Raw genomic sequence first — 15,642 nt, 5'->3', positions numbered from 1 at the left:
AAGATAAGATGGGGGAAGAAGATAATGAATATGACTTTGTTTGAATTAAATGTCTTAAATATATATATATATAAATATCTAGAAATATAATATATGTATTTTAAAACTTAAAGGGTGGTATGTAAAAAGACTAATCACCCTCTCATGTGCCCAAAATTTCGTTACACTCTGGGTCTCCAGAATGGTTGTTCAGTTATGTTCTCGTTTACCCAGCCCGTTTTTTTTTACCTAATCTAGTTTGTGCCCACCCTAACAAAAATTTATGAATCCGTCTCTGGATATTTAGCATATCCATTGGTGTTGGCCGGGTGATTTTGGCTATAAAGGTAAATGTTCGTACCAGTTTGGAGCCTGGGTTCGAGTCTTTGATGCCCTAAATGTATGTTTGAATTTTATAAGTGTTAATTATGTTTTTGTTTACGTTAGAATTGTTTGTCTTTCAACAAATGTGGACCGAATGGTTGTGTTGTTAAGTGAAACCAACCAAATTTGTGTACAATCATTGCGTTTTGTTTTAGTAGCAGTACAATAACGAAAGCTGACCGAATATCAATTTTCTTTTTATTTTTTAGTTCGGTACCATAACGAACGTGGCGGAGACCAACCAAACCTGTGTAGACTCATCGCCTCAATGCCCGGAATTGACAACACTCGGGTTTTACCAATGCCCGAGCTTTGCTGACCAACGCCACCCCCATTGGTCCATCCTCAGTTTGTAAATTGTTTTGGTACAGATGCCATAACGCACATAACCAAAACTAACTGAATTCATGTCGACTTATCGTTGTCCAAAGCCGGGACCTACAATGCTTGGCTTTTCCCAACGCATGAGTTTTACCAACCTGGCCGACGCAACGCACCAAATAAAACACTAGTTCCTTTACAAAATCATTTATTCCATAACCTACATTATATATATATATATATATATATATTAACTAGTTTTAGAGCCCTTGTTACACACGGGATAATTCAAATTATAAAATTATAAGTAAAACAAATAATTACATAGCGTATATGAAAAAAAAAATGTATTACATCTATGCTTGTATCTATACAATGTTACATAAATTGATTTTATTTATACCACAAAATGATTTTTTTAAATGAACTTAACAAAAAAAAGTCCGTGCAAAATCGTACCCGGGAATGCTTCTTTCTATTGAAAAATTCATTCTCGGTGTCATATATGTATAATTGAAAGAATTTTGGTTATGAACCAATTTTGAAAATAAGAGTTCTCATACGATAGTAGTTCTAACCACTCAGCCTAAATACAAAAGAGGCGTTACCTTTACTGATATATTTATCAATTTACCACCCATCTAAGGAAAATAAGATATTAAATTGTAACAATGGATGTTCTTCAAGAACTATGTTTTTTTGAGTTACACCATAAAAAAGATTTTGATAAGTTTCAGAGGGTTTCTCGACTTTGTCATAATGACAACATAAAAATTAACATGTTAACCCATTCAATTTTGTGAATATTTTGTTTCATTTGAGCATAGCTTTGCATGACATGCTTCCTATACAATGTTCTGATTACCAGTGAAGGAAAAATTAATGTTGACATAAATATTTGAAATTTGATAAAAGTTATAAGCATTGATATGCATGGGGGTGGCATGTCGAAAGTGTTCGCAATCTTTTCTTAAGTTTTAATAGTTGAGGGAAAAATAGTCAATTTGCCAAATCCCAAACCTTTTGATTATTTCAAAAAATGCCCTTAAAAATAAACTTGAAACCCAAATCATATTTAAAATTCTAACTTTCATACTTTTGACCTTTTAAAGTCAACACTTTAAACCCATAACAAATTTGACGATAAATCTATTTTTCATTCTCAAACTTTTAAAAATATTCAAAATTTTCATTTTTGACCCGTAACAAATTTTGACCTAAATGTAGTTAAATTGTACCAAACAATCTATTTACCAACTTTTGACCCATAAAATCAAATTTAACTTTCACAAAAAAACCTGAAACAATTTTCATTTGAAAAACATGATTTGTTGTTGATTTTTGGAATTCACTAAATATTTTGAAATATATAGTAAAATAATATGTTAATATTTATATTTATAAAAATATATAGATATTATATAAATATAGTGCAAAAGGAAAGTGGATAATTATTGATTTATTACACATATTAGGGTATATTAGTTTTGGAGAGAAAAAATTGTGAGAATTAACCAAAGCATGACAATTGTCTCCATTTATTTTACTTTATTAGAATAGGTAGATTAGGAAGTTTCAGTTAAGACACAAAAGGCTACCATGCTAGCCCTACATATTTTGAAGCCAATTGTACAAACATCTTATGCGCCATCTGTTAACCTACCTGCTCAATTCTAATGTTCGCCTTTTACTTCTAGTCACATAGCTGCCACTTTCTCTCACTAATAAAACACACAAAAGGGTTCCGTACACCGCCGTTCTCGCATTAACATGTGCCGTTGTAGGAAAATTACCGCCTAATGAATGCATATCAAAACACTTCATGCTAAATCGCCTATCCCTAAATTGATTCCCCTTCTGCAGGTGTGCCGAGGTAAAGGTATCATACTGATTCATTTAGTTTTGTTTAGGGTTTTTTTCTGAATCAATTTATCAGTTCTTGATATATGAATCTAGGGCAGTTTATTAGACCTGAATCAGATCAAAAACATACAACACCAATGATTTTGTTGGTAGTGGCTCCGGTTGTCAAGGTAGGCGGAAAATTGTGTGACTTGAAGCAGAACGACTCTATGGATGAGATATCCGACCGGGGTCCGTTGCAGGTTCAGAGATATTGATTATTCTTAGGTTTTCTGCACCAAGCATTTATCAATTATTGCGTAATAGATGTGGATTTTGCTATTAGTTATGCTATTGGATTGATGGTGAAATTTATCCAAAAGAAGCTAATTTAAATTGAGTATGTGACTATTTTCTGGATGCAGTTAGGTAAAATCATATATCATATGAGAATTTTGGTTTTAGATTTAGTAATCCCTTTGTTAAGGATAATCTATACTCAATGCTACCGAGCACGTGTTCTTAATGATAAGCACATTCTTTCTACTTCAATTGCTCTAATTTGTTACTCATATAATGGCAGGTGTATAGATGAGGGGAGAAGATGTGATTTACATGAAACTGAAACTGAAATAGAAACATGCATCATCTCTACAACATACTGATATGCATAAAATGTTAGATGCTTGGACTTTGAATGACAAAAAAGTTGCATACATAAATGAACGAACGACACATGTGTTCATTTGCGTTCAGTTAATAATTGAACGAGTATAAACGAATTTCTCACCGAACGGTTCATTGAGCATTAGGTTGTTAGTGACTTGCAATCTGGTGTCCATCCCTAAATTATGACTTACACTTAAAAGAGTTGGTGAACATGGATTTTAGTTAGGAAGCTAACTAAATAGATTGATTTATTGATGTTTTTATGCCATGGACCTAAAAAGCTTAAATCTGGTGATTTCCTTTAATTCTCTCTCTCTCTCTCTCTCTCTCTCTCTCTCTCTCTCTATATATATATAGGCCATGTATAAATTGTAAACCCTTTCCACTTGAAAAAACCCATAGAAACTCCACTAGTGATTGATAATGTTCCATGTGAACCTATAGCCCAATATCCATCTTTTTTTTGTTTTTTATTACAAAAGGGTATTTTTGTCCTTTACGCTCTCTCATCTATTTTTTTATTAATGTGTCAGATTGTCTTTGTCTTCTCTCTCTTTTTTAAAGCAATACATACCATATTCATTTGTGATTAAACTTATTTAAAAAATATTATATTTATTAGAACATGTAGACTTATTTTAATACATGTAAACTCATTTGAAAGTATGTAAACTTATTTTAATATATATATAAACTCATTTAAAAGTACGTAAATTTATTTTAATATATGTATACTTATTTTTAAAAAAATTTTACATATTAAAAAAATATAAACTTATTTTTAAATAATGTGTTACATATTTAAGAGTATAAACTTATTTTAACATATATTAAAAATGTAAACCTATTTAAAAATATGTAGACTTATATAAATATGAACATATTTTAAAATATGAAAACCTATTTTTAAAAAAATGTGTTGAGTAGTTAATAATACTCTATGTTCTCTTATTTAAAAATATGTAAACTTCATTTTTTTTCAATATTAAAAAGTATTTATAACATTAATTATAAAATTATGTTGAAATTGATGTAAGTTATGTTAAATATGTAAATTAACATAAAATTTTAAACTTTAAAATATGTATTTTTTTTTGTAAAATATCTAAAACATACCTTAAATTATGTAAATTTGTGTTAAATATGTAAATCATGTAAACTTTAATATATGCAAATTATGTAAAACTTACTTTAAATTCTGCAAACTAACATACATTTTTATAACTTTAAAATATGTTAATTATATTAAAATATGTAAATTAGCATAAATGTAAGAAAAACCTTCACTCGTGTTTTTGTTATTTATAATAAAAAGTATCATAAAAATAAAAGAGAATTAAAACTTATATAAAAATCGATTCAGTTTGATAGAGCTGAGGCTTATGCGTTAAAAATAAAACTTTTATATAGTAAATGTTTTATGAAAATACCAAATGAAAATTGTTGAGGTGGTGGTATGGTTACGTGGCAATTCCAAATAAAATATTAGTGAAATCATCATTTTTATTACCATGTGAGGAGTCTTGTAAAATTCATGCATTAAAAGCTTGTAACTTAGGCTTTCTAATAACTTAGGCTTTCTAATTTGTGCATTCCAAAAGAAACATTGAACTGCACTAACATTCAAAAAGAACATAATTGAAGTATTGATATGATGGACTGGATGGCAAACATTGTGTTACCAAGAAAAAAGAAGCTTTAAGTTAATTTACATCTTTACCCTCTTTTGTACTTTATTGACTTTTATAATAAAAAGTATATGAATTTTATGTTGAATGAATCTCATCCATCCATTTTAAGTGATCAATGGTGTATATGGAGTTTGCAGAGTTTTCATAACTTATGTGAGTTTTTAGTATAACCATGCCCTGTATATATATATATGCTCTGCACTTTTGGATGGCCATAGTTATTATTATAATTTCTAAACACATGCAGTTATTATGTCACAAATTCTACAAACTTTTTGGTAAAAAAAAACGGTGTTACAAATGGTGGTGTGATTGAAAAACACACTACGACGAGTGTATGAACTTGCGAAATTCAATTACGGACGATTGATGTTGGGTCATGTAACATAATTGGGCCGATAGCACGTACCAGCAACCTCCAATTTCACGCCTGAGCCGCGAAGCGCGGGTAAACATGCTAGTTTTGATAAATAAAGATGTGTTTACCATTAAACCTTATTTTGTTCTCTCATGAATAATAAAACCAGAATTTAATGTGCTAAAACTTTTAAACCCCACCATATGAAACTTAACAATCTTTTAAGAAATTCATATATTTTTTTACAGTAAAGGAAAGTTGAAAGGTTTTCCAATATATTCGTAAACATATAAGCTAGGAAAAGAATAAAAGAAAATAAAGGTGCTTTTGTGTACCAAAAAAAAAAAAGAAAAATCATGGAAACCGTCAATACTCTATCAATATGTGCCAATAAGGAAAACTTCATATTGTGTTGGACGTGTGGCCTTCAAAAGGTTATGATAGAAAACCAGAAAAACAAGATTCAAATATGAGATGGTGAAAAGTCATTTGTCTTAGTGGTATGTAATAAATTTTGGATTGATTTAAGAATATCTGTATCCCTAAGCTTTAAAAACATCTACAAATGCCACATGTCAACTATCATTTTATTTTTCTAGTAACTCTTATAAAAAAAAATACTATTTTCTTCTCGTACCTATGGACATTCTTAAAAAGCCTTACATTTCCACATCAGGATCACCTTTTCGAATTTATTAACAATCATCAAATTGTTTTCGATACTAATTGAATCATCTTATCTTACTTAACTAATAAATAAAAATACTAGAGATAATGTGTCATAACCATATTCATTCTTACTTCTGATCTTCATTCTCATTAATCCATGATATCTATAGGTCATGGGTTTAGTTGTTATGATCCATTAAAACTAACCAGATCTATAATTCTAGGATTTTATTTACTATTAGTTGTTATCATAATTCATTGCTTAAGGAGAAAAGAACCAACTTTATATATTTAAAAAAAATATTTGAAAATTAATAATTGATTTGGTTTCTATGTAAATATAAATCTCATGTCAAAGAGTAAAATATCTTTATATATATATATATATATGATTACTAGTTTGAGACCCGTGTATTACACGGGGAATTAATGAAAATTACAATTATTTAAACGTTAAACAAAATACAATCAATAACACAATTATCATATATTGTTAATACAATTACAACTTTCATTAAAATTACAGGAATTTCAAAGAAAAAACATTACGCAATGAGTTTACAAATAAGAAAAAATTTCCTTGTACACTACATTTGTGTTGTATTGGTCGGATTACCTTGTTTATCAAAAATCAGAATCTTGATCCCAAACCTGCTTGAAACTCTTGACAAGGCGACGTATGTAACATTTCGAATTTTTCAAACCCGTATTCGTTTACGAACGAAACATTTTTAGATCTTTATTATTATTAAAAATCAAGTAATTGTGAATATTAAGTTTCTAATAATTCACTTTAGGCCCTTGTACTTCAATCAATATTCAAAACCAATTTATACTAAAACTAGTTCAAGTAATGCTCAAATAACAAAGTATAGGGACCATTATTGCCAAAATTGCAAAACCCACCCTTGGTTCACCGGAGCGCCTCGCGGCAGGCTTCCCACCTGCCGTCGCGCGCCGCCATGAGACACCTGCACAGATTCGTTAACTTTAGTTCGTTCATTAACTCGTTTAAGGCATAAAATCGTTTATTTTAAGCATGTTTGAGTGAATTAAGGTCCAAGTAAACATCATATAACTAAACTACAAGTCCTAAATAGTTTTCCTCTGCTTAAGATCATATCTTTATGAATAAATTGATGATTCATTCCTTTAAACCATATTTACTTGCCTAAACGGGCCAAAAGCCCATAATTAGTTCGTTTTATGTTTTTCTATATAAACAAGACATAACCTTCTGCTGTAAACTTTAATAAAACCCTAAGGAACATCCTGCAGCCATCACCTACCTCTACTCATTCTCAAACCCTTCAGTTTTTGCATATTCGTTAAAGATACAAGCCTTGACGTTTGACCTTGCTTATACGTTGATCTTTGACTTCCGTTTCTCATCGATCCTTTCACTTTCCGGATAAGTTGTAAACTGTAAAATTATTCATACATATTTCCTAGTCAATAAACTTCAATCAATTTCGGTGATTGAAGGGTGTTGACTGGTCAATTGCTTTATAACCCGATAAAGGGTAAAACAGTCAACAATTTTGACTTTGCATTTTCTCATACTTCTGTTCTAATTCAACGTTCGGTCCAGAAGACTTTTATTCTCATAACATAATTTTAAGGCTACTTTCCAAAACCCGACTTCCGACTTGCTGTTCAGATTTTGGTCAGTACCAGCTCGCTTAAATCTTATAACAAACATAACTTGAATTCTAAACGTCCGTTTGGATTGATTCCAGTGGAAAAAAGTTCGTTTTACTTATATTATCATATCCTAAAACATCAGATTCTGAATTGTTCATAACATTTGACGTGTAGTGGACGACTCGCTTATTCGTAGCTCGTTAATCGCATTTAGGAATCGCTTAAGGTGAGTTTTATCATTCCCCTTATTTTACTCGATTTTCATAAATGTTTTGGGGACATATGTGTATATAATACTATACATACATATCTATATATACATACATATCAAAAATAGCAAACGTGTAATTATGTGTGATTAATCAAATCTACTTGTTATGTGCTTATGTGTTATTATATTCATTCGTTTGACATATCCCCTTGGAGAGGGTTCGCATTCTATTGACCACCGCCCGATTCACTTGGCAATGGTCTTATTCTTATTTGCTCATGGTTGATTTACCGGCGCCCGATTCGCTTGGCAATGGTTTAATCGACAACTTACTTGCTTATGGTTTGATTTCATTACCGCATTTATTACGTTTTGCTTATTTATCATATTAACATTATTTTGGTGTCAAAACTTGGTGGTAAACTCACTCAACATGTTTGTTGACAAAACTCCATTTTCTACGCATATGCAGGTTGCTTGAAGTTGAAGTATGGACACTTAGAAAGACCTTAAGATTATAATGAAGACATATATGGATTTAGACTTGTTGTATTTATTTTTTTGAATTGTTTGGTTGTATTTGGATATTGTGTGTTTGTAATTGAAATAAAATAATTAATTAGATATTATCATTTATACTTATGATAGTATCTTCGAGATGTGAGCAATCGGATCATGCCCCGGCATTTCCGCCTTAGGTTGGGGTGTGACAACTTATAGCTGTCCATGTGAGAACACGGGTTCTTTCAAGTACAAACCAATCCTAGATAATGATTGACCTTGGCTTTTGTTTATGGTCATTGCAAAACATACTGCAAGGAGGAACTGTCGTCTTTGAAATTTATATGCTATTTGTTGTCTGTTGGAGTCAGTGGTGATCTATGGATCAAAACTGTATATCCAATGTTAGTTCCAGAAATAATTTTTGCTTCAACTACACGAGTACCCAAAGATATAATTTGTAGTCGAGTACCGTTAAATAAGCCTTCTTTCTGGTTAAGATTTCTAAGAAGCATAACAGGAACACTAACTTTTAGCAAAGCTTGTGGTTTGGTAGTCTGGATATTCTTAGACCATTAAGCAGTTCAGGCGAATATAAAGCTGCATCAACCGTGTCATTGATATATTCTGAACTACATATGGTATCTGAAATTAAGTACTCGACTTCATCACCTGGAAAAAACTTGAGCAAACTGTCATTAATCTCATCAACAATTTTGTTTGTTGGTGCATGTATGGCTCTATCCTGAAAGTAATGTTGCTTCTCGTAATTCTGTAGAATATACGGATATACAAAGTCAAAAAATTTAGATAGATGATCCACAGAATCTTTTATAAGTAGATCGTCAGGTATATCTATTGTTGCAACACCATCATTAGGACCTCCAACAGTACCTTCACCTATATCTAAAAGCCATTTTGCAAATAATTTGGTTTCTTCAAAATCAGATGATGGCCAATCCATAGTTAACCTTAGGTTTTTTGTTAATCTCAAGACATTGCATTCACTCCAAATGTAAGAAGAACATAGAGAGGCGTTTACTATGTCTTATCTAGTGCCTTTTTGAACTACATGTAGGATTTGTCGAAAGTCTCCACCAAATACAACAACTTTTCCGCCAAATAGCATTAGAAGATAAGACATCTTTTAAAGACCTGTCAAGAGCCTGGAAGCCATGTTTGTGAACCATTGGAGCTTCGTCCCAGATTATTAATCTGGTTTTTTCTAATAATTATGCCTCGTCTGTGCCTGGATCCATGTAGTAAGTAGAATCCTTGTTCAGATTCAATATTGAGAATATTGAGCAGATCCTTTCCATGTTAAAGAAATTGAAAAGGGAAAGCTTTCTTGAACCTTCAAAACCGAAAGAAAACCCGGTTAAGTTCTATAGATAAAATATATAAAAAATCAAATTCATCAAAAGAAGACTGAATTGTACCTGAAAGTCGCTGAGTTTGAAAGTTGGACTAAGAATAGAACAGTGCAATGCACAGCCTTTAGAAACACACTCACTTGCATTCATTGTACGCCTCGGCTCTTTCAAAGAGCTCTGTCAAAAATCTACATGACAGTTGACACAACATACAAACTTTAAAAAGTAAAAAAATTTAACACTGCAAAATTATAAAGTTTTAATGTTATGCAAAAATACCAAGCGATGAAGAAAATCTTGCTCTTCTGGCAGTTCTTGGAGGTGACAGTCAAAGTCAAAGATCGCGTATCTGCAATCGTTTTCAGGCAAAGCCGATGTGAAATCATCGTAACTTTCAGCAGGATTCCCGGTTTTCTCTACGACAACTTCATTGTTACATGTTTTGTAACATCCCCATTTTCGAAACCATAAAGTTTAATTTTTCTTTTACTGGTCTTTAAAACGTGAAAGTTGTTATTTGGAATTTTCAGAAATGAAAGAAAATTAATAAATAATAAAGTCTATATATATTATTAGTGATGATTAGCATATTAATAAAACAATAAAGTAATTTTAGTGTATCTTAAAGGAAAATTTAATATGGCGTAAAAACTTGAAAGAATTAATAGATAGCAAGTGTGGTCATTTTGAAAATGTTATTTTAATATGGCGTAATAATGATGATTGTCAAATTGTTTCTTATTTTAAAAATGTTATTTTGATTAAAAGATACCTAGTGTGGTAATTTTGAAAGTCAAATTAAAAGCATTTATTCGCCTCCTTACGATTTCAGTCGGCTACTCCCAACGACTTCATTCTGTTCCTGTTTGATTGTTTCGTTCATCTCGTGCCTATGGTACATGTTTATTTCCGATGATTGAAATGGTTTTATGAATTAAGAAGATATGTTTATTTCAATAACTGTGGTTTCATTTTTATTTGAACAGGCCATCATTATTAATGATATATACACGATAAATCTTTATAAATTGGAATCCAAATTTTATTTATATTTATTTTTTATTGTTTTCGGTGAATCAAGTAAATCAGTTAGTATAGATGTTTAAGCCCAATTTCATTAGTTAATTGTATTTTTGTAAAAGAAAAGTATATATATTGATTTTATTTTATAAATAAGATTTATAAAATTTTATATGCTCGTTAGAGTTATTCTATTGTAATTTTGTGGCATTAACGTGCAAATATTCTTTTAAATTAATAATAATAATAATAATAATAATAATACTACTACTTTTTAAGGCATGCTAGTTTATGATTCAACAGTCCGTTTTCTTTTATAAATAAACATTGGATAAAGCCTACTACTATTTAACTGATATACAATTATGGAGACTTTGTAAAAATATTTTCAATCATATAAAACCATGCATCCATTTTGTTTAATATCTTTTCTGTGATTTAAATCAAAACTAGTTTGAGATAATAAATAAGAAAAGAAACAAAATCAATCCAATTGTTGTTACTAAACGGGTTAAAACCATCACATTAACTAAACATATTTGGTTTCGTGTAGATGGATGATGTAATAACTCAGGCTCAAACCAAATGACAAGAGCAGCTTTGGGGTCCCGGCGGGCCATGTTTTGGTGATATTCAAGGGAAAGTTAAACAACTAAGTGACAAGTTCCCTATCGTTCGTGGCCTAATTGGTATCACTCAAGATTAAAGATAATTTTAAAAATAATAAAATCTTCAAAATTGGTTAAACAAACTTTGTACAAATTGTGTGCAGGCTCGATTAGAAGGAAGAAATCAAGGGATACTCTCATCATATCTGCTGTCATCGCGGCTTATATGTTGATTCTCATTTTCTACTTGCTTTCAAAGTGAAAAGGATTATGATATAGCCATGAAATCGAAAGTAATATTGTATTTCAAAGGAATTTTGCCATAATATGGTATAAAATTTGTGACTTGGGTACAAAGTTTTTCTTTTTTGTTTTGCACATACGAATCTCGAACCAAGTAGTTCACTTTGTGTTGCTATGTTGTTTCTTACTGCTGTTCACATTCTAGTTTTGATTTTTTTTTTCACGTCAGAATGTTGGTGTAATTTTAACCATCTTGTTCATTTGTAAACAAAAACGAGTTGACTTTCCGGTCAAACTAGAGCAGTTTCACCAAACATTTTATAGTTACTTGAACCAAAAAACGTGTCATGTACCAATTATAAGATGAGAGTTAGACTCGTTTAGTTTATATATATATATATATATATATATATATATATATATATATATATATATATATATGGGAGATTTCAATTAAGAACCCCTTTGAGTTTTAAGAACTCGAAAGAACTCAGTGTAACGATTTTTTTTTCGAACTTTTTTTATATATGCGTAATATATGTAAGTTACATACACGTAAAAAAATTACAGAATTTTTTACACACCGAGTCGACTTTTTACACATGTGTAACGGACGTAAAAGTTAGTGTAACCACTTACATATTTATTCTCTCTCCTAAGTTGACTTTTTTGCCAGATTTAATCTCAACCACATATTTCAATCCATTTAATTAAATTTGTGCCCTAAAATTGAGTTCTTAAGTCCATAAAACTCAACATGGTTCTCAAAATATCCCTCCCCCATATATATATAGGGAGATGATCAAGAGAAAACTCACCTTTAGAGAGAAAACTTAAAAACTCCTAAAGAATTATTTTTAATTAAAAATAAAAAAATATTTTCAAAATTCTGTTTTAGTCATTATTCTTATATTTTCTAATATTTCACTCGAAAAATATAAAAAAATAAAAAATAATAAAAAAAGACCCGCTGCAATACACATACGTATTACTGTGCGATACCGTTATATTACACATGTGTATTACTATGTATTTTTGAGTTTAATAGTGTTTTATTGCATATATTCAATATTTGTGTATTGTATATGTGTAGTAGTGTTGTATTATATGAAAAAAAATAATAATAAAATAAAAGTCGATGTGGTGCACATATGCGTTAATGTTGTATTACACATACGTACTAATGTGTATTCGATGTGTGTATTAGTCTTATATTGCATATATACATTAGTATGTATCAAATATATGCAATAGTGTTGTATTTTATACATATTCTAGTGGGCAAAATGAAAGAAACTATTTAGTACATCATATCATGAAAAGAATTAATGATGACCAAATTTTTGTAAAAAATAAATTTATTCTATTTCCACTTTAGCTAGCACAGGTAGAGATGGTAAAAAAACCGGTTGGGGAACCGGTTTGCCTGTTTAAACCGGAAACCGGTTTTTACGAAAACCGGTTTTTTAAAAACCGGTTTGACCGGTTTACAAACCGCCGGTTCGTATTTCGGTTACAAGTTTTAGAGCCAAAACCGGTTAACAAACCGGTTAATGAAAAAACCGGTTTTTTTTAATAACCGGTTATGGAAAAACCGGTTAACCGGTTTTTTTATAAACCGGTTTTTGACCGTTGTGGAAAAACCGGTTAACCGGTTTCTCCATAACCGGTTAACCGGTTAAAAACCGGTTTTTGACCGTTGTATAACGGCTAATGGCTGTTTATTTTTTTGACCGTTTTTTTTTTTTTTTTACCATTTTACCCCCACAAACATCTATATATAGTTTAGGTTGGGTATTGGTTAGATCACACTCGATTATACAACTCCAAACGCTCTAAACGCTTATTTCATACGCGATTATTTTGTTATCTCATGCTCAATTATACCACATTACCACTCCATACGCTCTTATTTCGTAGTCGATTATCATGGCCTCCCAAAGTGCTGCTTCATCCGTCAACATGGGTGCCTCGAACACGGGAGAAACGGTCGTTCGGGTCATCCCACGAAACGAAACCAAGATGTTTGGCAACATTTTGACCTATGCGAAATGTTTAACGGTAGCCAAAAAGCTCGATGCAAACATTGTTTGAAGTTTTATGGCAAAGATGCAAACTCCACTTTAAAAGCGCATGTACAAAGGCCCTTTTGCAAGGCCTTGAAGGACGAATCGGGAAGTAGTTCGCAGCCGGAGATGACAAATCAAGGATGTAACATCCCGAAATTTCAAGATAATATTAATTATATTACTTAATATTAGAGAGAAAGTTTACTCGGGTTATCAGGAAATAAATAACAGAATAGGAGTTGGTATGAATCGGGCTAGTGTTGGGTAATGGATGCGGGTTGTGGACTTGGATTATTTCAGATGGGTTAAATGAGAATGGGATTTAAGGGATATAAATATCCCCTAAACCCAAAATATCTTCATTCTCACCCTACACCCTAAAACTCTTAACACACACATACACACACATTCTAACCGATCAAGATTCGGAGCCGAGACCCGAGATTTTGTTGATAGATCTGAGTTGGTAAGGTAAGAACAAATCCAACAAAGCTAATATTACTGTAAATGGTTAGGATTGGATGGGTTAACCGGACCCGAAACCCAAACTGCCCAAATCGGACCCCTAAAACGTCGGTTTTAGGCCGATTTGATGGTTGGGATTTGAAGGCGCCGATCATACGATTCCGTGGGTACCAAAATCGAGTTATTTGGCTAAGAAACGAAGGATTTATGGGCAAACAGATCTGCAGCGCGATAACTTCGCCTGCAAGATTAAGTTCGCCTGATGAACTTCGCCTTCAAGCGTAACTTCGCCTTCAAGCGTAACTTCGCCTAAGGATAACTTCGCCTGAAGCCAAGTTCGCCTAAGGTTTAACTTCGCCTGAAGCCAAGTTCGCCTAAGGATAACTTCGCCTGAAGCCAAGTTCGCCTAAGGTTTAACTTCGCCTGAAGCCAAGTTCGCCTAAGGATAACTTCGCCTGAAGCCAAGTTCGCCTAAGTTTTAACTTCGCCTGAAGCCAAGTTCGCCTAAGGTTTAACTTCGCCTGAAGCCAAGTTCGCCTAAGGATAACTTCGCCTGAAGCCAAGTTCGCCTAAGGTTTAACTTCGCCTGAAGTGAAGTTCGTTTAGAAAATAAATTAAAAACCTAATGGAAAATGTGTTAAGGCAGTTATCGAAAATAAAATTTTTCCAAGCTGACCTGGCAGCTTAACCCCAGCCAGGGGCTCTGCCCCTTTGACCCCGCTAGGGGCTGCCGCCCCTAGAACCCCGCTGCCAGGGGCGCTGCCCCTGGACCCCCGTTCGTTGTGGGTAGTAATTAAGACTAGAAAGATGTTATAAGTAGTGATAGTTAAATTGATATGTATACTTGTTATACAGTCAGCCGTGCACAACTGAAGAAAGGGATTACGATCAACGGAGAACGTAACCGTGTTCAGGTGAGTTTCTAGCCCCATTTCCTTGTTATGTTTTCGGGGCTGTGTGCATACTCGATGTGAAGTGTGAATACACTTACCTTAAGTGGTAAGTGTATGCTATAGATGTTATACGAGGTATATATTTTGTAATGCTTGTCGGTACGTGAACGATCTTCGGATATTGCACGTATCGCCAAGGATAGTAAATTCCTAGTGGTTGATAGTGTGTATGAATGTTATGATGTAACATGTTTATTACGTAAATACCGAACTGATATGAAGTGTGATATAGGCAGGCAGAGGTAGAGTGTGTTAGAAGTGGCAAGAGTCTAGTAAGGGTGTTAGTGGCATAACGTGAGCGCGTGATAGGGAAAGCCTGTACGTGCCATCGCTATTATGTGTGTATGATTGTTGATGTGACTTGCTTATTATGTAAATGATATGAAGCGTGTTGTAGACAAGTAGAGGTAGAGCGTGTTAGAAGTGGCAAGAGTCTAGTAAGAGTGTTAGTGGCATAGCGTGAGTGCGTGATAGGGAAAGCCTATACGTGCCTTCGTTATTAAGTGGCATAGCGTGAGTGCGTGGTAGGGAAAGCCTATACGTGCCTTCGTTATTAAGTGGCATAGCGTGAGTGCGTGATAGGGAAAGCCTATACGTGCCTTCGTTATTAAGTGGCATAGCGTGAGTGCGTGATAGGGAAAG

General features: G+C 32.5%; 1 protein-coding gene across 1 annotated transcript; it reads right to left on the bottom strand.

The window, feature by feature from the left end:
* Nucleotides 1–8,801: 8,801 nt before the first annotated feature.
* On the bottom strand, nucleotides 8,802–9,233 carry LOC143610555 (uncharacterized). The gene has a single exon (XM_077085005.1). It carries the CDS (start codon nucleotides 9,231–9,233, stop codon nucleotides 8,802–8,804), a length of 432 nt encoding a protein of 143 aa, XP_076941120.1.
* Nucleotides 9,234–15,642: the final 6,409 nt, after the last annotated feature.

This window comes from Bidens hawaiensis, unplaced genomic scaffold (assembly GCF_021521415.1).
Source record: "Bidens hawaiensis isolate Kalapana, Puna unplaced genomic scaffold, B.hawaiensis_p1.1 tig00026865_1, whole genome shotgun sequence".
NCBI classification, from domain to species: Eukaryota; Viridiplantae; Streptophyta; class Magnoliopsida; order Asterales; family Asteraceae; genus Bidens; species Bidens hawaiensis.
The sequence above is the reverse complement of the archived record's forward strand: the minus strand, read 5'-3'. Positions and strand labels throughout refer to the sequence as shown.